This window comes from Patagioenas fasciata, chromosome Z (genome assembly GCF_037038585.1).
Source record: "Patagioenas fasciata isolate bPatFas1 chromosome Z, bPatFas1.hap1, whole genome shotgun sequence".
NCBI classification, from domain to species: Eukaryota; Metazoa; Chordata; class Aves; order Columbiformes; family Columbidae; genus Patagioenas; species Patagioenas fasciata.
Genome location: NC_092560.1, coordinates 50,205,203 through 50,231,939, shown reverse-complemented (window position 1 = coordinate 50,231,939; position 26,737 = coordinate 50,205,203). Strand labels below are relative to the sequence as shown.

The following is a 26,737-nucleotide window of genomic DNA, read 5'->3' as shown; positions in this document are numbered from 1 at the left end:
ACCAAGCCTACAAAACCAGTTTGAGGCAAACAAGAAATAAATTTTGTAAGAAAAAAGATCTTTGTGTTTTCAAATGCCATCAGGGCCTCAAAGTTTAACTCTGCCTGGCAATGAAACAGGCTATCAAGTTTAAACTTAAAAATTTTCAACTACTTTTCTGCTGTTCATTTAGACTGAAAATGGTAAAGTTTCACATTATGGACAATTTAATTTACTTCTGTACGAAGCAAGAGTTTCAGTGCTAACTACAGGTTTGAGGTTGCCCAAGCCTGTAACCAACTACACATGACCAACTGGGGTAGTTTTCTTCTTAAATTCCATAACACAAAGACACATGGACAAAGCTGTTACGAGTGTTTTAGTGGGAACAGAGCATGTGCAGAGGCTGTAGCCAGTTACAGAGTTTGTAAATGAATGTCTAATAGATTGTATTCATAAATTGTGTATATAGTCAGCTGAAACATAAGCATCCTGTAAAGAGATCCTTGTAAAGAGATCCTGACTATAAGCTGGGTAATTAAATCATGTAAGATCACAAATGGAGAGAGATAACTTACTATACCCTGCAGCACAATTGCCAAAGGTGAGTGCATACTCCTAGAGTCACACCATCTGGTAAATGGTTTCTAAGTAAAATGTCAAACTTAGAGGACATGGTTTATTCTGCCATCTATTTCTATGCTTGTAAGAAAACAAGAGTCTTCTCAGCATCTTGAAATTCTGGATTGCACCTTTATTTTTTCCTCTAATTAAATGGATTTAATCAGAGAAAATATATACGGTAGATCAAAACCAGTCTAATGTAAGAACTGCTGTGCATTGCACGTCCAGAATTTCTGGCTCTCACTGCTGAGCAATCAAATTTCTGACAGTTTTCTGGATCAATGTGACAGCCCGGAAGCAAATTATAAATTTCAGGCTCATTTTTCTGAGGTGTTCCACACACTGGAGATGACACAGTCGTTCTTTACTACAGCTCCTACAAATAAGACGAATTTTCTCAATATTCTGAAACCTCCTCTCAGGGAAGTTTCTGCTTTACTATCAGCAGCAATATTTACTAGATTTTACTTCTCAGAACAAAATTCGTTTCATAATGTACCTTGCCAAAAGCAGCAACCTTGTTTGTCTACAGAACTTCAGAAAGACCTTGAACCATGACTGTGTTGTCTGAGCTTATCCAGGCCTCCAACCACCTCCTCTAAATAAGAATGAAAAAAAACCTTTTCTCTCAATCACATCCTTAAACCTTTTTGCATTCATTTAAGACCTGTCCTACTTATTTTTGCAATTGCTAGAGACTTACAAACCTGCTTGATGAAAAGACTAAACTCTGTTCAAGGGTGTACATGTAAGGTTGTTCGTGTTCTGGGAAGGAAAAGCATGATGTCCTCATTGGAAAAGAAATGGTTGAGACGTAGCTGATGAAAGTGAGAAGCAATTCAAAATTGTTTAGTCTTTGCACCTCATCACAGTTCCTCCAGCATGTCTTTTAATTGTCCTCTTTTTTCGAGGCACTAAAGATACAAATTACTCTTCTATTTAAAAAAAAAAACAAACAACAAACTGGCATCTAAATGCATCACCCCAAAAGCTGAGGGCTGTGAAGGCAAATGAAGGGGGTACATCATGGTATCTCTCTGGCGTGGGAACATAACACTAACATCCACCAACTCTTACTGTTACTCCAATTCAAATATGTGATTTCCAGAGGGAAGCAAAGGGCTAAACTGAAGGGGCAGGGGAAGCACCACTATCTCCTTAAATATCTGTCCAAGTGCAGGTCCTGCCTGCATGCCACACAGGCTTCACACAGAATCTACAGCCTGAATCCAATTACTGATTCATCTAGCTCTGCTAGAAGAAAAGCTCTGCTTCTCATACACTCTGCTTTGCTGTTAAAGACGGGGAAAGTATTCACAATGACAAACTCGGGAAGCAGAACAGCATGCTTACTGAAGTAAGCAGAGCAAAATCTCCAAGGTCTAGATTTGTTCACAGTCCAGAAATCTATAGAAACACTGTAAAAACTAGGAGGACAAATAAAGCAAACTATGTCCTGTTTTTTTTAGCAAGTAAAAAATAATCATTTAAGATTTCCAGACTTATTTGCTCTGTAGAATGATTAATATGTATTACCATCTTAGTTTCTAATGAAGTCAGACCTAATTTTGATTTTGAATGATGGGCTGCAGAAAAAAGTTTAAAATATTTCCATCATTACATTCCCCTTTCAAAGCATCTAGAAGTTAGGTGAAATGAAATAAAAGGAAATAAATTAAAATTAGTATAGTAACAGTTCAATATTATCTGTCTTTTTTCAGAAATATTACATTGGGAGATTTAACAAAACAGCACATTTATCAGTTATTTTTTGTCTTGCATTTGCAGACAAAATCCTGTAACAAAATTCTTCAAATACATGTATAAAGAAGGAACAAAAACCCAAGGTATTGAATTATCACAAGGAATGCATACATAGCATTCACATTGAATAAATAAATAAATGAGAGCTCCCTCCAGAAGCCCTTAATGGGGAAGATAAAGAATAAAATCGTAGGTGAAATAAAGAGAGGGAAAAGCAAGAAAAGAGCAAAGCTTTCCATAGGAAAAACTGTAATTAGATAACTCTAATTAAATCTGTGGAATGGATCTACAGAAAAAAAATGGATTATTATCAAAAGACAACACTAGGTAAAAATAGTTTATTTATTCTAAAGATTTTCAAGCATGAATGTTAACTACAGATGTATAAAAATACAGAATAATAATACCTATATTGTATTGTACCTTACTGGATCTTCCTAGTGAAGAGGCATAGCAGAAACTCTTTTAAGAATATACTCCTCCTCCTCTGTGAAGATATTCAGTACCAATGATGTGACATTTCTGAAACCCTCAGACACTTTCTACAGTCTTTACTACATTTTTTTTTATATGTGGCTTCTATGGTTATAGAAAATCATCAGCAGTTGCTTAGAATGCTCTAGACTAGATGGTCTAAGGAATTACTACTGTTAACAGTGGGAAAGAATGTGCAAGTGTGTGCCTATGTGGATAACTATTAAATAAATTACTGAAGGAAACATATTAAATAAAGACAGTACTTTTTGAGGTCAAGCTTTGTTTGCAAATCAAAATAATTAGCAGATTGTTAATTTGTGCTCCCTCTACTGGTCAACTCACCCTAATCTCACAAAAATAATAATGCTCTGTAAAAAATTCCCAGGTTGTTGTGTTGTCACTCAACAGTCCCCAAAATCTGAAACCAAATAGCATTATTAAATACACAGTCGATATCTTACACATCAGTTCTAAATGTCACCTCAGCTCATTAAAATGTCAGCATGGAAGCAAAACATTCTCGTAGTTCAAAAATATGTTTCCTACAATACCAGCTTGTTTTGTGTGCCTAGTTCATAGAAATTCCACTTCCCTCAGATTTAGAAACGCAATTAAGCATTTCAAATTCTGAATCACTATAAGAAACCACTGTTAATTGGACTTCTTATTGAAAGCTCCCTATTTTGCCCTCATACACAACACCACCAGTGACTGAGCTGTGGAGCAGCCCAGATGACAGGACGGCTGGGGCTGGAAGGCTGGGGCTGGCAGCCCCGCTCACCACGGGGTGACCCCATGCTTCTGTCACGATGCTCAGGGGTTTGTCCCCTTGACTCCTGAGTATCTCCAAGGCTGGCACCTCTGTGACCTCTCCTGATAACTCATACGCCTAACTAACTCCCCCATGGTGAAAAACTTTAACATGACATATGCGAAATATTTGTTCGATGCAAACCAAGCATAATTCAAAGTCTGAGTATAAATAATGAGAAAATTGTAATGAAAGAGTTTACCAAAAATGATGTGATCTGATCCCAAATTACTACTAGTCAAAAGCAGCATATTTCCTGGGCAATGCAAATGTCACTAGCAGCTCAAATCACCTGAAAGAACCAAAGACCGCCTCACTTTTGAATTTTGATGGTATAATACCTATGGGACTCTGCATTTCATCTGAAGCTGACAAAATACACTCTATAAATATTTATATAGAATACAGCAGATCCTCTGACTCTTCTAATTTCATGAAGCACAAATAACATTCATATACCCACACATTTTCTGATTACCTCTCCCGGAGAGATAATTTAAATATTACTTTTAAATGTCAGCTTCTGACAATGAACTGTTTAAAAGATCTTTAAATGAAGTGAGTTGTAGTAAACATTAATGTATTAGTACAATTTCTTTTAGTTAGAAAAAGTGGAAACAATGGCCAATTTCATTTACCTTGCTCGGCAAGGGGTTTTCTATTAATAGACATAAGTTATGTAGATCAGCAAGACAAACTTCTATTATTACATACATATTAGAAATGTAAACATTTAACACCTTGCATAACATCTGACTTCTAGAATTTATTCTGAGTATTCTCAGAACAGCAAAGAGGCAGTGTGACAAACAGCACTACTGCCCCCTAATGAAACAGCTCACAGAAGCTCCTCTGTAACAGCATTTCAGGTCTTTCCTGAAAATATTCAAGCTAAATACATGAACCATAAAGAAACAAAACAAAAGTTTTATAAGAAATTAAGACAATCATTAAGAACATACATGCTAAACTCATGACAGACTTCTGTGCAAAAGGCACACACATTCGGGGAAGGAAAAAGACAACTATCTAGTATCTAGGATTTTCAGATGACTTAATACAAAGAGATCATGCAAAATACAGAACAAAAATTATGCTCCAACACTTCTGTCAATATATAAGCAGATATTAGCCAATCTTAAACCTGTTCTATACTTAGATGTAATAATTCAGAAAAAAACCTGCCATTATCTTCACACCAACCCAGGTTTTTAAATTTTAGTGTCTGTTGTGTGAGAATATCAGTATGTTTTTCTTGTAGCACTGTTGTATCTAAATGCTAGTTGTAAGTCTATTCTAGGTTTGTAATTATTGCAAAATAATTCTGATCTTGGTATCTAATTATATCAACAAAAAGAAATAGAGATGAAAAAATTTTAAAAATCCACTTGCTGAATTCTATTTGTAAATGAAAGGTACAAACTTTCTGTGTCATGTGAAAGTGACTTTTTTTTCCTAATTTTTTAAAAATTGTTTTTCCACAGAACTGAATCTGTATGCAGTGCTGCCCAATGCAGCTTGGACATAAAATATTGTATAGTTCCTCTATTTGCATTACAAAAATACAGATTGCAGTGCACTGCTGAAAAAAATACAACTACCACAAGTCCTGGTGAGAAGCATAAACCAAAGCTTTTCTATTTTACTATAAATTAGAAATTCCACACACATTAGTAAAATTACTGTGATTTAAATGCAATACTGAAGCAGAACTGAATTCTGATTTTTCCCCTCAAGTCTTTCATCCTGACTCTTTCATAGATGAATATTCTGACAGACACCACAGAAGACTCCAATTTCTATTAGCAAGATAAGGTAAAAAGTAATTCATGTGTTTAATTTAAAAGATGCTAGCTAACAGAAGACACAGATTTTATGGATAAAAAATCATGCTTATTGAACATAATGGAACTTAAGACTTTACCTCAAAACCTCCAAATACTGGCTTTCCGTGGCCTCACATACTATGTCATCGTTCATATAAATACATCATTAGCACAGACAGGTTACAAGTGATCAGTAATATCTTACATAACTACACATGGCAGAAGGTTGCAAGCTACTAGCATTAAAAGAAGTACGAATCACATGCTATGTAATAAAAATTCATTATCTACAAAGATATTTTAGAGACCTAAAATAACCGTATTCCATGATATTTCTGTTACGTTACAGCCCAAAGAGGTGGTAACACAGCTCTCAGTCTACCTAATAGATACGCTATTACATCAGTACGTCACATTTCTAAGTGATTACTACAATTTCATTAAACGTAGAAATGATAACTCTGGCAAGACAAGCAACTACCAAGAGTTCCAACTTGTGCCTCCAAACTTTGAACATAAGGCCATCACCACAACTCATTCCAACTCTGCCAGGTATGTATTTCTTACCTTTGAATCTTCATTGCTCATTCCCAGCTCTAGCACAGCTTGAGGAGACTTCAGTTTTGCTTGCAGGGACTCCGCCATTTGAAGATTAAGCTGCCATCCAATTGTTTCAAGCTATAAAACACAAATTTACATTACAATCAGATGGTACAGAAGCTCTCAGGTCAGCTTTCAATATTGTGAATGGTCTGTGTCAGTGAACACAATGTTAGGCTCTACAAAGGTTAAGCATTTTTATACAATGCACATTCTGCAAATTCTCCTGGACTCGAAGACAGATTTGCTTCTCTCTTGCCAAATATATCAGTTCAAACTGCCTGTGACCACTTGAAATAAAGCAACCTCATATGCCTCAGATCTGCTCAAACCAATCAAAAAAAAAAAAAAAACCACACAACTAAGGATCCAAACTCCCTGTGGGAAGCTTACCAGAAAACCAGAAAAGTTGTGGATTCAGTTTTATTTCATATTTATTTTTATTTTAGGAAAAAAAAAATTACCAATAAATGGTAAACCACCTCCAGCTAAAAATGGTAATTTCTTCATCAACAGATCTACTCATGTGTGTTCTACCATATACAGACGTTAATGACAAAAATAATTCGGTGCTGCTTTTTAAATTGTTACTGCTGAAAAGCCAAAAACCACTTAAGCATGTGAGCAACAGAATTTTTAATCAAAAGATACACAAAAATATATCTCAAGTTGCTTTTTAATCATTAATCTAAAATTATATTCAATCATTATCAAACTATACCTCACACATAAATGAAGTACGCAAGAACAGAACTACAAGTCTCTCATGGAATAACCTGGCCTTCCTGAGTAAAGAAAAGTAGAAATATGAATCTTAACATCTGGCAAGTGTCTTTTCTCTGCTAGTAAATATTGTGGCTGACTTGTTAGAAGTGAAAGTGTACCACACGTCATTTAACTTCCTACTAGTCCAACAATTCAGCAGAGAACCCAACACATGCCCTGCCTCCAACAGTGACAGTAACCTGTAGATGAAAGCCAGAATAGAAACTGAGTGGCAGAAATGTCTTCAATGGGCACAACTCGAAGACTGAACTTCCAAAATTCATTGCAGCTATACCATTTACATTTACACATTAATGTACACTAAATTGCACTTTTTTGTGTATTGCATCAATATTATACCAATTACATAACAAACACTGAACGCTGTGTGACTAAGCATACGGAAAGGAAAATTACATATCATGACCTGTTAATCACTAGTGTCAATCCAAGATGGGTAGGGAGGTCAGACAAGGCTAAACAAAGTTAAAAGAAAGACAGAGACAGTCTCAGACTGACCATGTGTACAGCTATAGGAACAAGACAGTAGGAGGAACCTCGACAAGTCAGCCTGCAGCCTGTTAGCCGCTCTGCAATAGCCCCTAGTCAGGCTTCATTCTGTAGTAAAAATAAGGAAGTTTACACATTAATCAAATCGATGAAAGCATCCATACAACACAAACAGAGCTAAAATGCTGTAAATCTGGTCTAGCTCATTATGTGGTAGGTGTAGCTCTAGTAAGAGTATGCCCACAGCCTATGCACTAAAGATGCTTTAAAAGACAAGTTTTATACATTTTGAAAGCAGAGTAATTCTCAATCATAATTCTCTAGTTTGACTTCCTCTCACCTGATTATATCTAAGTTGATAAAAATAATAGGGCATTGCCTATCCCACCCAAAACTACAGGACAATCCAAAGCAGATCCTGTGTATCCGCTCAAGTCAATCACACTAATGGACAAGTCTGCCAAGCCCCTGTGCTGTCATTTATCTGGAACCTTCCAGAAAATTGTACCACAATGACAGAGCTGGAAAATATTTTTCTCTCCACAAACTTCAATGAAATTAAGTAAAGAAATTACCTCTGTTTCTCTCAGAAGCATCTTGCCTTATTCTAGGTTTTAGATCAAGAAAGAAGTTACGTTCAGCTAAAGAACCCTATCAAAATAGGTAATCGTCAACAGAGGAGGACCCAAATGCTGACTCACGGGCTAGTGGTGGGAGCAGCCTGAAGCAGGAGACAGGTAACAGTACCACCTACTTCAATAAAACAGCTAATCACTCTGGTCAAAAACAGATAGTGAGTAAGATCTGCAATGTGATGGCTCTTAATACTGTAGTCCCTAAGGCTTAAGCCCCACAGGCCTCAATTTAGAAAGGCCTTTCTATCAGTTACTTAAACTTTTTATTATGGTAGTATGGAAACCAAGCCTTAGCTAGCCAAGCTAGCAGCTTATCCAGGATTATAAAACAATGCCATTAGAGACAAGAACAATATCCTAGGAAGCCTGACTTTTTAAGACTTTCCTAAAGCCATCAAACAGTGGCTGTATATAGCATAAAAAACAAACCATCAAAAGTAAAGAAATACAAATTTATGTCTTCTATTTCAATTTTAATATACATCAATCCACGAATATTGTAGAGGGCTCAGAACAAATACAATATATGTGGTAGCACAGTGGTCTGAGTTTATTGCTGAATGGCAGTCATAATTCTTTTTTCTATACTGCTTTACCTTAAAATTCCTTTGTTTTCCTGTACGATTCATGTGTTTCTCCTGTTTTAAATATAGCCATATGAGAACAATATTTGATTAACAAACAGTATGCTGCCTAAGGCTTCAAAATGGTCTGACTATTTATTTTCTTGAAAGAAAAATGTAACATGTATTTGGCTATGGTCATGTTTACTTAGAAGACATTCAACATCCTGACATATCAATTAACCTTTTGAGAGTGGTGACATGTTTCTGTATGGCATTTCTGTCAAGGCACAGTATTTGGTAGCCACAAAGTGATACATATATTAGGACCATTGTTTTTTCAAAAATGAAAGGGCTACAAAATTATTTTCACTTCTGATATAAAACTTGTTACAGAAAATACAACATTGGGAGAGACTATATGGCGCCAGAATCTGCAATACATTACCTGAAAAGCATTTACTGAGGGGAGCAGGGAAGTACTTCTCTATAACTAGCATGAAAATAAAGCCATGTTTTTAGTCACTGTAGATCTTTAGCTACTTTTTACAATTTCTTATCAGCAGTTTAGACATGTGCAAGCTACCTTGTCACTGCAACAACAACCATTGTTGAAAATGTACTATTTAGCACTGTAAGTTCTCACTGTTATCTCCAGCACTTATTTAACCTCAGGGTTATGTTTAGAAAACAAAAAACAGGTGCAAGCTGGAAAACAATGAAAGGAAGAAACACAGATACTAAATAAAAGCAATAGTAAGCACTATTAAAATGCTTCAGATCTGCTGCAGGAAACCTATGGCAAATTATTCCAGACAGCAAAGATATGAGAAAGCTTTTGACAGCCCCTGTAATCCTCAGTTCCCATGTCCACTTTGTTCCACTCAGGCTTCTGAAGAAGACACCATAACAGCCATGACTAATAAGCATGGAAGAACCCACACACTTTTCCCTTCCAGCACTCACATAGTACCCATTGCAGAAAAGATAAAGTGTTGTAGCTGCTACATCAGCTCTGCACCCCCTACAAATGTAGGGCCGGCCACACCTGTCCCAGATCCACACTAAGGAGCTGCCATGTTGCCTAATACAAGGGGATCTTATGCTTCATCTATAGATCACTAACACCGCTACAAGTAAATAAATGTATCATCTCTGGGCAATTTATGATGATGTCTATGATATCCACAGTCATTTTCCTCCAGTGGAAAACATGGGAGCTTCCAACTCTTGCCCACTGTTCTGTCTACCAGAGTACTTCCCATATTAGAGTGTAGTATTTTACATATTAGGACAAGATCATGAGCAATCTAACACAACTATGGTAAAACACCTCAGTGAAAGTCACCCTCTGCAAAAATTCCATGCACACTAAATGTCACGTCAGCTTTCACAGCTTTTCTGATATGAACTTTAGGCACGATCTCCAACCAAATAAAGGACTTCACCAGCCAAAATTAACATTCACAGAATCCACCACTTCCCTCATCACTTACAGCCCATTATGTTTTTACATACTATTGTCTCTTCCTCCTGTTATTTTCACTACAGTTCCTAGCTTTCACTTTTGACTGCCTATAAACATTACTACAAATTAAAACAAAACTGAGAAGAAATTCAATAAATCAGATAAATATGACAAGTACCTATATTAGTTGTCAAAAAATCAAAATACTTCTCCTTTCTCAACCATGTAAAGGTATTTATCTTATACCCTTTAAGGAGAAATCAAATAAATGTTCTCTGGCAGAGACATTCAGGCTAAAAACGTCAGGGAAGAAACAGGTTTATTAGATTCAAAAATGAAAGACTACAGCTTTGAGAGTGAACGCAGACTGGACATCCAGAACAGGCGGGTTGTAGGACTCAAACCTGAAGGACCAAGAACAGAGCCAAAGTGACTGAGAAACTCACACTGAAAAAAAAAAAAAAAAAAAATATGTTGGCGAAGACTTTAATTTGAGAAAATAAAATACATGGAAATATTGGGAAAAAAGGGAAAACCGGAAGTGGAAACAATTTCAGAAAACACATGAGCACCTAAAATGTCTTCCCTAACTCTTCCAGTTTCAGCTGTTCAAAACTTCTGGAGCAGGGTCCAGTATTTTTAAGAGAAAAGAGGCAAAAAGGGGTTTAAATGCTCAGCCAGTACCAGAGCAGGGAAAGGGGATATTTTTTTATTTTGGACTGAGATCACATCTCCTGTCTGTCTCTACATCCATGAAGACTGGAAGCTTGTTTTAATTTTAAATGGAAAACTAGAATTTTCATACAAATTACTTGCTTCTAGAAGACTAAACTTTTAGAAGGTCATCTAACATCATAAAGAATCATTACATGAACTATAGAAAATCAGTATTATTGCCCTCAGAACTCACTGATGTAACACAAACAGCTTACTTCTTACCACAATGCAAGCAGGATGACATAATACCATGCAAACCACTATTTCTCCTCCATGGGTAACCCATGATTTGGTACCTATTTGTCCCTTAGAAAGTGCTGTAAGCATTGACCTCAGAGAAAGTGAGAGTAATGATTAGTAAACAAAGCACTGAGCCTGCAGTATGGAAATACTGCTTAGACACATAAAATCAACATGACTGAGGTTTTCATAACCGACAGATTTAGACAGTTACAGAAAAGCTGATCATTTTATAGCTCAAATGTAACGTATTATGAAGATCTAATTATTTCAATCAGACTCTTGAACTCCATTCTCTTGGCAAGATTTGCGGCTTTCAGAACACCTATCTTTCCCTAAATAGAATAAAATATTATGTACTTCACTTCTGTGTAATACTAAAACATGAAATTACAATCTTCAGCTAATGAGAGAATAATTACATTGTGTTATATTCAAAACACGTGCGCAAATGCAATTAATCAGCATTATAGGTTAAATATAATTTAACAAGCCACTATAAATAAACTGGCTACAGCAAAGATTATCAAGATCCTGGCATTTCCATTATTAGCCTCTCGAAAAAACAAATGTATGCATTTCTACAGGGAGAGAGAAATGCCAATTAGCATTTATCAAATAGCAAGAATTTTCAAAATTATAATTTCACTTTAAAGTCTAAGACGTGAAAAAAACAGTCCTCTAGGCTGAACTCTCGTTAACAAGTCTGATGGGCAGAGGATGCAGAAGCAATTCTACATTAGTAGCACTATTCAGTATTCTATGTTTATGGGTAAGAAAAAGCTTATGAAAGCCCTGGATGGGAAAGGAACACATACCTTAAGCAAACTAGCATGTGCAATTTTTGAAGTCTACTGCTATTACAAAAAATGTTTTGAGTACTGCCAAAAGGTAATTGGTAAAAAGTGGTAATATTATCGCTACATTTGGTAATGTTTGAAAATCAACTATACAATAATTTTTCAACTGTATTATTTCAGTTGGGTATTTCTCCCATCATCACTGGGTTATGTTTTTGTTTGTCTTTTTGCACTTTTTTTTTTAAAGCAACAAAACCTCCTAATAACATGTACACTTTTAGAGAGCAAAAGGTTTTTATTACCCTGAAGTTGCTAAGGGGCTGTTGAAGTTTTCCAACATGAGGGATGAGAATTTTAAAGCAAACTGAGCCTGTGGCCCATAGTCAGAATGAAAAGCCAGCAAGAGTAACCTTTAGAGTAACTATGTCACATGCTGCGAAAACTGAGAAGAAGAACACATACTAAGGAAATTACGGTATGATACTAAATCTTACTCATCTTGTTCATAATGTACTCATCAGTTTAGTTGAATTGACCTCTAGTGACAAGACTAACTTGAGCACAGTTGAAAATAAGTCTTAACATCCCTCCTGAAAATTCAAACCTTGGCACAAAACTGAGTGCTTTTAATAGTGTAACCTTTTGCGGTGTTGGTGGTGCTGAAGGACTTGGTTAATACAGACATACCTGTTCTTGGTTGCCGGCAGCTTCGTATGGCACAGAATGCAGGTTTAGCCTTGCACAGCTGAAAAACAACATCCAAGTCTCCTGACTTCGAGTCAGTGCTCAAAGAGGCACTTCAGGGTAGTTTAATACAGTTACTGGTGGTTCATATAGTTACTGTCCTTCACAGGCAGTCTGATTAATTTGAGGACAGGATGAAGCACTGTAATTGACTTCATTTTTGTGAGGTTTTTAAAAACTGCAATAGAAATTGAAGGCCAAAAAGAACTTCTTACTGACTCAATCTTTACCAGTACCACAGAAGACGGTTTTCTGTTAGGCAGAAGCCTATTTCAGATAGTAGGCTATTTCAGATAGTAGGATGGTTACAGTAATACAGAAATTAGATTCATGTACCACTGGTATGTGGGCCCACCCGTTTGATTTTCAAGTACTTCAATCCTTATTTTGAGAGGCCATTCAGTTCAAAATTATATGGTATTTGGGATAACTCAAATGTTCCTGTACATGGGATTATGTCTTTCATATCCTAAAAAAACAACCAACCAACCAACAATAACAACACACCAACATGCTTGTTTCTTTAATGCTTTTTCTGGAAAAAAAAATAATAATAATAATATGAAAGTGTAATGGCACTGTTTTTCAGACTTACAGCCTCCTCATCTGCTTCTACCAAATGCTGTGTATCTCTTAAGAGCACTGTATCAGTTCACACACAGCAACTACTCTTCAAAGCAAGTTCAGCTTCACTACATCCATGTTGGAGTGCTCATCTAGTTAAAAGGCTACTTTAACTCACAGTCTAAAGTAAATATTGATAACTTAAGATTCCAAAGTCTAAACTTCTACTATTATAGTGTTAAGAGTAAGTAACTAACACTACACAAGAGTGCATAATAGGGGGATGAAAACACAGTCTTCAGTCCATTCTTAAGGAAGTAGATTTATGATAGCTGAAGAAATAAGGTTGAAGAACTACCCCTGAATAGCACCAGTGTAAGCAACAGTATTACATACTTTAAAGACACAGCCTGACAAATTCAGGAAGTGCACTGTATCATGTGTCTGCTTGTAGTAATGGGGAAAGTGAATAACTCAATGCCTCTGGCTACACAAACCTTAGAAAGGAACCCATCCTGACTCCAAAGGCAACTACAGAAAGAGAAAAATTAAATCCTCTTTTAACAAATCAGAATTTTCTCTTTTTAACTCAGACGTCAACTCATTTCAGCTATTTTTCCCTCTAATTTGAGAGGAACAGTCCAACCTTAAAGTTAAAAACATTTCCTGGAACAATGTGAAAGAGCTATTGATGTAATTTAAGATGTCCATAGTATTACTCTCACCGAAGCTGTTACGAACAATTAATTGAGACATAATAGCATATGAAAGACATCTTCAGCAAATCTTTTTCTCACATTATTACACCACCATATATCACACTGACAAAAACCACTTAAGAATGTGTTCCAAATAAAAAAATATTTTAAGGAAATAAATAATAAGAATTTTTCTGGTGCAGATCTTTCACTTAAAATACACATATATCAGTTGTTCTAACTACATAACCTAGAGGAAAATTACTATGGCTATCCTTTCACCCTGTTTAATTCTTGAAAGAGTAACTCCCATAGTTCCTCCACTGAAGACCAAGTACTCCTCATTTCATTGTAGAAAAAGAAAGTCAGAATACTCCTATTTTAAATTTTGGGGGTCCTCTCCCCACATCTTTGACAATAAAATTAGGCAAAATGTACTAAGTCATATTTACACAAATTACTAACTTTACTTTAAAGAAAGTACTGCAACACAGATGTATGGTTTTAATTAATTAATTATCAATTTTGTATGGATGGGAGAGGACTAAGGGAGTGTTACATGCTAGGAAAAGCAATGGTATACAACACACTACTCTAACTTCAGACCTGTGCAATCACACCAACATAAAACTGTGGCAAAACTTTAAGTCTGCTCTCTACAATTTACAGCCTAGGACGCCAATTCTGCTCTCCGTCAGCACACTTAGCATTGCAGAATCAAAACTCCAAATTACATATGAAAACGTCGATTTTGCCTGCTGTGATGATGAAAATAATTTAGGTAAGAGGCCAACATAAAGATGACAAAACATGTCTGACTGTGAACTCCTTCAAAAACACTGTCTGCTTAACAAAAGAATGTTAGTGCAGAGGAGACACCAGCAGGATGAAGGTAAAACTGTACTTAATATAGCAAACAAATATTAAAACAGAATAAATGGTGCACATTTGTAAGAGGAAGGCAGTGCATGAAAGGCATAATTTGCCAGTCATCACAGGCAGGGTCTTCATCACAGAAATATTCTGTAATCGGGAAGAGAGTGTTTCCTTTAAGATAAATCCCAGATCAAACATCAGTTTCCTACGGATGGGAAACTCTAGCACTGGGGGCAGGGGAGATGGCTGCATGAACACACTGACTTCCATTCTTATTGTTGCTACTGCCTTCAGTTGTACTAAGCTGCCCTGGCTATCTTTGAAGGAAGTTCTGGATGTTGCAGCTCGTTTTCAACAGGCCTCACCTAACAACTGCTCCATGGGTGAGGAATTCTGCAGTGAAACAGCTGGATTTTCATATCTGCTGCATAAATTTTCTGACTACAGTCCTCTACCACATTTTGAACAGTAATGGAAAAACTTGACGGTATACAGTATTTCAAAATCTTCCCCACTACTGTACAAAAATATTCAACTTCAACACAATTCAGTATCCCAATTTTATTTTAAATGGATTACTAAGGCATTTTGTGTTTTCAGTGAAAATAGTCTTAATGGCAGATTTAAAATCTGTAAGACTCAATTTTTATCCAGAGATGAGTCACAAATTGAATGACCAGGCAAATCTTACAAATTAAACCCAAGATTCGGAGCAGTCACCACAAAAATGGTACGTAACTATCAACAAAGCCTTACACACATCCACCCATCTGTAAAACAAAGTCAAGATAATAGTTGTTTTTTGTTTCTTGTTTTTTTTTTTTTAAAGGCAAGAAAGTCTGTAATTAAAGACAGTCATAACACATATTCACAGCCAAGTTAGGCAGAGGTCGCAAAGGTAACTACAGTGCGTCTTGCTAAATTTTAAGACCAGAATTTGCAACCTTAATGATAGTTCTGCAATTTCTCTTAGTCAAGGAGTTGTAACAAAAAAGAATAAATAATCACTGGATGGATCTTATCTATCTAGTCACAATACTAGAATGCAATGTCAAATCCAGTCCTGCCTTAATCTTGCAGATATTGAAAGACGATCAGCAAACAAACAAAACAAAGCAAAAGGAAAGCAGCAATTAAGTTTTTCACCAGTAGACAAGAATAATATTCTAGGGTCTGAACTAGTACCGCGTGCTATGATTGTATCTTGATTAGATATAGTGGTAACTGTAACATAAGGGCAAGGAAAGTGTTGGATTGGGTCAGGCAGATGGACAGTGAATTTACAGAATCCTGTAAAAAGACTGATCAATTCCCAAAGAAAAAATTCTGAAAGTTTAAAAAACAAAAAGGAACTGTTTATGTGGGTTTATATGTTAGCCTCAAAAGAAAGCACTGTAAGACGAATAGACTGCTGACAGGCTGGGCCAAAGATGCACCAGAGTGGTTAAACCAAGTGAATGGGATAGAGAGATACTGACGAGAGCCACGGGCCATGAGCTATGTTTGCTCTGCAGCTCTCAGATCCCTCACCACACCTTTCCCTAATGATAACAGTAACTTTAAGAGGCAGAAAGAAAATAAAATGAAGAGAAATAAGCATTTTACCTTCATAAGCTGGGAGTTTCATCTTGTAATTCATGCTAGAAAAAGCAAGAGGAACAAGCCAAAAAGCCACTACCTCGGTTACCTCCCAGAGAGGACTTAAATATTAAGAGCTTATTAAAAATAGAGACTCAGACTTAACTCTAAAAGGAAAACCTGCACAAGTTATGTACCTAAAGCCATCTTACTTGGTGAATATTTAAGATGAGCTAGATTCTTCATCCAAGACTGGCTCTCTCCTGGAGAGGTAATTTCCTCTGACTTTCCTTGTCTCTGCAAGGATAAAGTCCTATTTCTCTTCAGTAAACCTTACTTAACATATATGCCAGGAAAAAGCTATTTTCAGGCTTCTTTGTTCAATATTCAAAACAGAACCCCTCACATCTTTATTCTTTGCATTTAAAAAGGGAAAAGACACACACCAAGAAGTACCAGTGTACTTCAAAAGGGAGGAAACAAAAGAAATAATATGACATGAAATTGGTAGAGCAAGACTAGTGCTAAGAAGCAACAACTTCAAAAGACTTTTCCCTAATTGAAGTTACTGCAGGTTTTCATCTTTACATGTATTTTAACTGATAAGCAGCTAGCTTGAAAGCAAACAGAAAGGGACTATATGACAAACATTAGAAAGAGCCTTCAAATTTCACAACCCTAGTATTTAGGGATTCACTTTGTGCAAAAGCAAAAAGTGGTGTTGTGCTCTGTCTCTTGGAAATTTGTGGGCACAGAGCTGTGTAAAAATATGCACCAGTCTATGAGCACTTATATGGAAAAGTCATAGCTGACTGGCTCTTTTATATAGCAGAGAATATATAGCACGATCCAACTGTGGGAAGATGAAGCAAGACAGATTTTAATTAGAGATAAGGCACACATTTTTAAAACCATAAAAAATAACCCAGAAATTACCTGTCATTTCATGCCTTGAAGTTACAGCCAGGCTCCTATTTCAAAAGCTTTTTTACACATTGAAGAAAAAATGGCAGTTTGTATTACAGAGGAAGTTACACAAGATAAGCACAGTACTCCTTTATAGCCTTAAAATACGCTATTTTGCATGTAGTAACAGAACACATGTTTTACATGTTTTTAATGTACCTTCTTCCAACCTTTATCATTTACACTTTCTTGGTAGAAGACTGAAGACCGTAAGGATAGGAAGACACTAATTTAAAAAAATCTTAAAGTAATACCTAGAATTGCAAACAATTAAAATACTCACTAACAAAGCAGGGTGAGTGGAAGATTAAACAGATTCAATTGTGCTGTAGCTGACTATGAAAATAAATCTCAGTATGTATAAAACTGGGTCTTTGCTACATCTTTCATCATTTGCATTCTCTTTGCCACTGTATGTGACAGCATCATATAACACAAGCTGGTTCACAATTCATTGTGACAATGCCTACAGGTACAACATCATCTTTGTGACCCCTGTTTGTCACTGTAACAATGACTAGTGGATTAGACACTAACGAGAAACAGAAAGATTCTTAGTTTGAGCTGTATCCCTCCTTATTTTGCATTTCTTCTGACATCAGAAAGAATTTTTCCCCCATGACACATACATTGCACACCAAATTGCTTCTTTTCCATCCTAACCACCACAAGATGCATGTGTTTCAGAGTATTTCTGTAGATTTGCCAGCATTTAGCAGAGAGAATTTAGCATATTCACATTACATATATACCCCTTAGCAAGAAGTCCAGTTTCTGAGAAAACTGCTTTCAGCATTTCTCCCATATGGCTTCAAACAGGCACACAAGATACAGAATTGACAGCTCTTTCAAGAATTTTAGGTATGTAATTTCACTAGTTGCATTCCCACGCATCATTATATTAAGTAAAGCTGTCTGAAGGCTATAAAAAACTTCTCCTGCTTGGCAACTTAGGACTCTTATATTTATTATATATATTTAAAGATACCTTGAATAGTTTTCCAAAACAAGAAAACTATGAGGCATTTAGCTTGACCTGCCTTTTTGAAAAAAAATAGACACAGACTACAAAGAAAGATGCAGAGAACATAATCTAGGGGGAGCAGGAGGAGGAGAAAAGCAACATAACTGATGAAGAATTGCCACAAGAACTCCAAGTGAACACTACTAAAAAGCTAGGTCTTCTTTGCAGAGAGGAAAAAATACACTTTAATCTGATCAATATGTGTCCTGATTTCTAAACTGACACATTACCAAGCAAAGACTTAAAAACTGGACAAGATTGATATTTCAGATTGACTATTATCACTGTCCTATCATGCTAGAGGCCAAATTAAGAATGTATTCAAAGAAAAATCTGATAGAAATACCGTCATTCTAATTGACTAGGATTGTATTATACAGCAGAAATAATATCATAAAGGGACTGCCATACCAGTAAAGATTCAAAGAACCAATTAATGCAACAGAAGAATATACATCATTAATAACCCTGTGCAGCTGAAGACTGCCTCTAGTTCAGTGAGGAAAAATGAAATATGAAGTGAGAAAATAAATGCTATTAAACAATACAGCTTCAGTCTAACTATAGTTTTTATTAATTTCTCAAGACAATAATGTCCTATCAATTAAGCAGTCTGCAACAAAAAAAATTTCAAATGCCTATGTTCAAAAAAGAACACTTTTTTCTCTAACAATTAGAAGCAGTGTTCAATATGCCATAGAGAACTTCACCTAATCAGTATTCTGGGAAATACTTGTTCTGTTGCACTAACGAACTCAGTTTGGCTTGGCACCCCAATGAAGCTATCAGCCAGCTCATAACCACCTACATCTCTTGCAAAGAACTAAGAGACCCAGAATCCAGAAAACTAGTTTTTACCAAGTTGTACCTTGCAGGTGAGAAAATAATCTGGTTTAAGAGAAACAACATGTCAATACAAGCAAAATATCTGTAAGAAATTACTTCTTACAGCAACTAGTGGTCTAGAGTCCAAATCTGAGCACTGCTGCAAGCCAAAAGATGCAGTGGCCTACTCTCTTGAAAACAGTGATGAGCCAAATTAATTAGTACTAATTTTGTCTGTAACTTGGTCAATCTTCAGTTCTTCCTTTAATTTGCCCAAAGGCTCCAATGATTGCATGATGTGCAAACCATACCTCTAAATTGAAAAACTGTCAATCATTGTACATTGCCTTGAAAGAGAAATGAAAGATTAGTGCCTCGTCCTTCTTGTGTACACTACCTAAAGCAGACTTAGTGGCAGCATTTCAGTACTTCCACAATACACAACTTGTAAGCACCAGATGCCACGAGAGACTCAAATTTATTTTGCCACTTGGGTTTTAGTAAAACACTTAAAAATGAAAATAAAATACAATTAGATCTTTCTTAGTTACATTGCAAACTCTGCCTTGAACACAGTTTCCCTGAACACCCTATCATGCCAGAACAGAACTATCAGAATCTCAGTAATACTAATCACGACCCTGATTCTGCACTTGGATCCAAACGAGCAATGCCAAGCATACACACACTAAAGCCATTATAAAGAAAATCAAGAGTTGATAAGTGTACAGAAAAGCACACAGAAAGTGTAAGCATAAAATACTCACACATACTCTGAATTCTAAATTAATATCATGTAGCCCTGAACACCACCTGAAAAGGTCAGTAAAAGCCCCTACCAAATATGGAGTATGAAAGAAAAAAATCTGTATTCATAGCATCAAATAAAAGTTTGGGTTGGAAGGAAGCTTTAAAGATCATCTAGTCCAACCCTCCTGCTGTGGGCAGGAACATCTTTCAATAAATTGTGTTGTTCAAATCCCCATTCAATCTGACCTTGAACACTTCCAGGGTTGGGGCATCCACAGCTTCTCTGGGCAGCCTGCGTCAGTGCCTCACAACTCTCATCATAAAAAATTTCTTCCTTATATCCAACCTAAACCTACTGACCTTTGGTTTAACACTACTGCCCCTTGTTCTGCTGCTGCTACAGGCCCTAGAAAAAGGTCTCTCTCCATCTTTCTTATGAGCCTCCTTTAAGTACTGAACAGCTGCAACAAGGTCTCCCCAGGGCTTTCTCCAGGCTGAACAACCCCAACTCCCTCAGCCTGTCCTCACAGCAGAGGTGTTCCAGCCCTCTGATCATTTTTGTGGCCTCTTCTGGCCCCTGTCCAACAGGTCCATGTCCTTCCTGTGCTGAGGGCTCCAGAGCTGGACCTAGAACTCCAGGTGGGGTCTCAACAGAGCAAAGTAGAGGGGCAGAATCACCTCCCTTGACCTGCTGGCCATGCTTCTTTTGATGCAGCCCAAGATACGATTGGCCTTCTGGACTGTAAGAGCACTTTGACAGCTCATGTCCAATTTTTCATCCAGCAGTACCCCCAGGTCCTTCTCTGCAGGGCTGCTCTCAATTTCTTTGTCCACCAGCCTGTGTTGCTGCTGGGGATTGCCCCAACCCAGGAGCAGGACATTGCACTTGGCCTTGTTGAACTTCTTCCTGTCTTCAAGAAGGAGGCTCTGTCTGAACACAGGAAACACTTTTGCACTTTGAGGATGACCAAGCACTGGTACAGGTTGCCCAGAGATGTGGTAGAGTCTCCATCCTTAGAGATGTTCAAAAGCTGTATGGACACAGTCCTGGGCAACTGACTCAGCTGGTCCCACTTGAGCAGAGTAGTTGGACCAGATGATCTCCAGTGGTTGCTTCCAACCTCAGCCAATCTATGATTCTGCAATTATGTTGCTGATAATTATGACATCAGAACAGTCATACTCTTTCTATGTACCTAATATTGCCTCTGTGAGAGAAGTGAACAATGCAAATCACTAACTTACGCATGGCCATGTAAAGAAGCACTTCTGTATTTACAATGGAAAAAGTTGATATAATATCTAAATAAATCTAAAAACCTAAATCGTAACTCTAATCTAAAAAAAAAAAAAAAAAACACTCTGATCTAAGTATTTTTCAAGATTCTAACTTTTTTTTAAACTTTAATTAGAGAGGTTGAGGAAAGGTATAGAAAGATAATACAGCAAATGATGGGAACATGCAGTCATCAGCAGCACTCAAAAGACAGTACAAGAAGATTCATAAAATTATAGGGAGATGGCAAGTTCTTCTATTATCCCATGCAATTTTAAAAATATTTTACCTCTCTGTGCCTTGTTGGCAGAATAAATACTTTATTTAGCAATTAGTTCTGTCAATTAAAGTCTATGGGATTAAGATGTTCTCAAAACAAAATGAGAAAGTAAATTAAAGTTTTACACTCACACCCAAACTGATACTCAATTTGTTAGCCAGGCTAGGAAAAAAGGAAGGGAAATTATCCTTTAAGCACATGTAGAGGCACACATCTAAACCTGCTCTCACACTAAAAAACAAGGATGTTGCACTATGATATTTTGACAGTTGCTTTTCTGCAAGTTTAATTACAAATAACAGCTTCAAACTACTTTGTATGGGATGTAATACACTAGCAAAATGCCACCACATTATATGAGATCATGCTGAAGTCATAAAGAATCTCCAAAATCGTAAGATATGCCAGAAGTATTTTATGTTGCAGGGCTCACTAAACTATAGACAAGAAACAGAGCAATGTCATCCCCAAACTAGGCCACAAAAGGACCACAACTGTGTATGGTACAAGCTCCAAATAAAAGAGGCTCAAAGGTGTTTTTATTAGTTTCTCATCTGTTGAAGACCCAGTAGAAATGTATGTATTAGAGCATAACTTGTCTGAAGAAAATTCTCAGACAGCTGCTGTATAGGGTATCCTCAGAATTGCCTTCCATTTTGCACACATTTGCTGCATTCTGAAAAGTTAGCCTTATTAACCTTCCGTGATGTCATCTGGTTTTCAAATTACTCCCCTCCTTCAAAGGACAGTCATACTTGCCTACATACTCACTGTATCATTGACCATATAAACTTTGGGACTTGCATGCTTGGCAGTGGTAAATATTATCATCTCAAAAAGACAGAAGCCCAAAATGCCTTGTTCAATTCAAATTTTTTTTGCATACTTACATTTACCTGGCTGGGTTTGTGAGTTACCCTAATTTTGCATATGAAAATCCTACAAGTTTTGTGTCTAAAATTACCCAGTTTTACAGAGGATCAGGTTAAAATAATTTTGAAAAATCACCTGTGATGCAATTCTGAATATCTTTGGTCTGCTCCACAGACCTATCTTGTCTTCTCAAAATGTCCATTTTACACCTAAATAAAATCCTAGGTTTATTTAGGTGTAAACCTGCTGCTATACATTATGTTGTTCTATTCTGTCAGTGTGTCACGTGTACCGTATATAGAAAATCTATTTTCTATGTATATTTTACTAATCAAATCAGGAAGTAACAAACTGAATCTTATCCAAACAAGATATACAGCAACAATAAAAATAAAGCAAGAATAACTGAGTCAGTGTTCCACAATTCTTCTGAACCATTTGATCCTGGCTGACACTTACGTGTTCTGCATACATCTTCCAATGCAGTTGAAGGCTTATTATGAATCAACAAAAGGATGTTATTATACCTTCTTATAGAAGTAGATATTTATGCCTAAAGACACAATGAGACTTCCACAGCTTTTGCCAAAGTTTTCACTGGTAACAGGCACACATGAAGCAAGATTATTATGCCATTGTAGAAAAGTATCTCAAAATCATAGTAAGTATCTCACAAAATGCACCATCCAACCAGCTTACAAAAAAGGTGGCAGAAGCTCAGATACACTTTAAGTATTGAGAATCAACAGGCTCATGAGCTAAACCACTGCAAGTATCATGAGCTTGTTTTACTCTTGCCTTACTGTAAAGCATATTCACAAGTATTTCCATGTAGGTTGCATTGCTAACAGCACACATATAGTCAGGTTCCAACAGTTACAGCAGCTCAGAGAACATGTAATATCTCTTGAAGACAATGGAATTCCACTGCCCCAATCACATTTATCTACAAACTGATAAGTACCCTTTTATTTTCCAGTACCTTGGCTTGTCACAAACTGTATCTTAGTTTAAACCCCTTGCTTTAAAACAAAACTAGACAGCTTTACTCTGTATTAAAAACAAACAAATAAACCCCAACACCACAACATTACCTTCTGAGGGGTCAAAACCCTCTGCCTGAACTTTTCAATTGTATCTTGACCTGCAGCTGCCCATGCGCTGGCAAATGCTTCAGTTTTGTCTTGATCCAGGTGAATGCTTTGCAGCTGTTGTTGCAATGAAGCAGGCTTCAAATTATGATAGACTGCCTGTTAAAAGGAAAAATAACAGCTGTTGTTGAGTACTGCTCTACAAGTGGTGCCAGATATACTCTGCCATGGATGGCCAGCATGTTCACACAGGATTTTTACTAGCAATTGTATTGTGGGACTGCAAGCATCCTGCTCATCTTAACCCTCTGGCTGAGAAGACAGAAAAGTTTAACTACCTCAATTGTGTCTCAAAATACAATAATACAACAATACAACTGAATCTTCTCAAAACAGGAAAATCATGAAAAAAATGCCTACACAAGCTACGTTTGAGTGTACGTATGTGTTTCTACTGTACATAATGCCAAAGCAGCTACCACTGGGAAGAAAAAACACACACACAAAACCAAAAAAAACTCACAAACCTGGGCTTTGAAGTTAATTGCGATCATGAAGAAAGGACAACTTTTCCAAATTCACACTGTTCAAGCAAGCCTGAACTACAAGGTAATGTTCTGAAAAGACAGGAGTAGCCTGCCAAAAAAGGTTAGTTGTAACCTCCCTATTAGCATCATCTTTCGTGGTAAACATTCTATGTATAATATTATGCCACTTTGCACTTTCAAAATAGAACTCTACCTACACCAGGGAAGGGAAAAAAATTAAAAAGGAACAACCCATGTGCCAAAGACCATGCAGCAGACTTATTGTCTATAATGTGTCCATAAGTCAAAGGGCTGTTAAATAAGTCAGGCTTTCACAGAACAGACAGCTATTCTAAAAAGTGTAGCTATCTGCAGGAATACAGAAGAGTCCTCATACAACATGTATTCCATCTGGGACTCTTCTTTGGGCAGATATCAATAACCTTCTCCCCCCCTTTTTTTTTTTTTTTCTTAATGCAAAAGAAAAGTCCTAGAGGAGACTGAACCACTTTTTCTGTTCATCGTCAGTAATCCTTATATAAATGAAGCAGTCTGATGAAATTAGGACCAGGCAATAAAACAGATAAGTTTTCTGTCTGGTTGAGATGAAAATTCAAAATTCCAGTCCAGATGTGACCCCAGGTTTCGCTTTGATATTTTGGTGGATAGGAGCCATTTGCTTGTTTTCTTTCTAATGTGTTAACTAAGGGAACTAATGACAAAAACTTTTCCTGTTTATAAGATACTTAGCTCTACACCATGCAGTCACCTCATCCAGACACTAAAACTACATCAGGTGCACCTGTTCAACTAAGTACAGACTGCTGCTGTGCATGAAAGTTTTCTGTAACTGACGCTTCATGTAACCTAAGCAGTGCCAAATAATGCCATCTAATATTTTGCTTACAGGAATTAAAGTAATGCATGGCTGGCTTGCTTTCAATGAATAAGAGGAAAGACTACATCACGTAATTACCAACACTTTTCTTGGTGCCATGCAGAGCTTGCTTCCACCACCTACTTTTACATTAACTGGAAACTCTCCACAAATGCAACGAGTCCAAAGCAAATCAGGAAGGCATTCAAACAAAAGCAATAAAACCATGCCTCCAAAACATACATCATATATTAGAGATACATGTTTTCGCTACCTCCTTTTTAACTTGACTTTTTTATCTTTGAAAATTACAATCGGATAAAAGATATATTTATCCCTTAATAAGGACAGAAACAAGGTACCTGTTCCAAAATGAATGATATAGTTTCAAGAACTAGATGAAGATCCTGCTTTTCCAATGAAAAAGCTATTTGAAGTTTTTCTTCCTCCTCTTCACTGAAGCTACTTTCACCCTGAAGCACAAAAATGGTTAGTGGTAACATTCCATTTAGCAACTGAGAACGTACTTTCTCAATACAAAAACTTTCTCCCCATTTTTAGAAACATAGTGGCTGTCCAGTTGTTTCTAAATAGGAATAACAAAGTAAAGCTCTTTTCCAACAGAAAAATGCAACGCGATTCCTCTCACTGAAAATCAAAATGAAAAGCCATGAGAATTTACCAGGATTACTTGAAACACGTCACAAGCAAATGCTTTCTCCTTGCACCTGAAAGTCACTAAATAAATATTTTTAACTATCAGATCATCTCCAACAACCTTTCATAAAAAAAAAAATAAGGAAAGTACAAAGTGTGTTACTTGAATCAGACCCTGAAGAAAACAAAACGCAAAACTGCAGTGAAGTTAATTACATATGCTTCTTTCACTCTGGATACTCTTCTGAAAACCATCCATGCTGTTTTAAGGAAATAAAGGCCTAATGTATGCTTCTTTTAAAAGCCAGATTTGAATCTATAGCCTACTATATTACTGAAGATTACTGAGAATGTGTTGTATTTTTAAAATACGGCAGTTATATTTATTATACTAGAGCAAATTAAATAGTAATTTAAATGTAGATATTGCCATCTTTTAAAATGTAATTACTAACAAATCTATGCGACAGACATCAAAATACCATATTTAAACCACTTAGTAACCCAGAACTGCAAAGCAAAACAAAAAAGCAATTGAGCTGTCAGAATAAACAAAATGAGGCAATTACACAAAAACGTCAATGATGGTAGTGTCTGTAACAAGAGTATCAGAACGGAAACATTATTTGAACCATTAGCTGTTAAAAGGAAATGAAGAGCTCTGAGTATGCGCTTTGTTAAAGCAAATAAGTTTATTCAAAGTTTCCAGCAATTTAACATGCCCTCGAGTCAGATACTTTGGAAAGGACAGCTGAACAATTCATTAGGTTAACTGAGTGGACTAAATCAAAAAGACCACTTCAGCTCATATAAATGCTGGTTAAAACTCTAAAGAGCTACAGAACTACTACTGAGGAGTTAAAAAAAAAATAAAAATAAAAAAAAATAAGTCGGTGACATTTTCCAGTAGCCAATGACTCAATATTTATGCAAAACAACTAAGAAAACCCTTTGCAATAACAAGCATCCATGCTAGTAATTTTGGTAGGAATAAAATCAGCATGGGAATCAAATAATCAAAGCAATCCTTATAGTCTCAGAATTACAACTTTTAATACATTTATATTTTCTACACATGCTGCTCCCAACCTGCAATATTTTAACTTTTAGTTTAGTGTGTTCATAAAACAAATTCTATATTTCTTTTTATGCTTTTTTCTAAACATGAAGCAAGGGCATGAACAAAACCTGACACTTCAACTCAACAATTTCTGGTTTAGCACTTATCTGACCGTTTCCCCTGCAATGTTTAGTGCCAAGGTTAGATTTAGTGTCTATTTGACTTTGTGGCACTGTGTGATAAAACAACCAGTGATTGTACTTCTTCGCTATTCATCCCGTTCCGCCCGGCG

General features: G+C 36.4%; 1 protein-coding gene across 4 annotated transcripts in view; it reads right to left on the bottom strand.

Annotated features, from left to right (window-relative positions):
* COMMD10 (COMM domain containing 10) overlaps window positions 1-26,737 on the bottom strand; it is a 130,099-nt gene that overhangs the window by 102,905 nt on the left and 457 nt on the right. For all 4 annotated transcript variants that reach the window (XR_011736441.1, XM_071802126.1, XM_065861120.2 and 1 more), the window contains exons 3-5: window positions 25,091-25,201; window positions 23,328-23,483; window positions 6,049-6,159 (exon numbers count right to left, since the gene is read on the bottom strand). Coding sequence is in view for 3 of the 4 variants with exons in the window: in XM_071802126.1 (XP_071658227.1) it covers window positions 6,049-6,159; window positions 23,328-23,483; window positions 25,091-25,201 (378 nt within the window). In the remaining variant the exon portion in view is untranslated. The remainder of the gene's footprint in view (window positions 1-6,048; window positions 6,160-23,327; window positions 23,484-25,090; window positions 25,202-26,737) is intronic.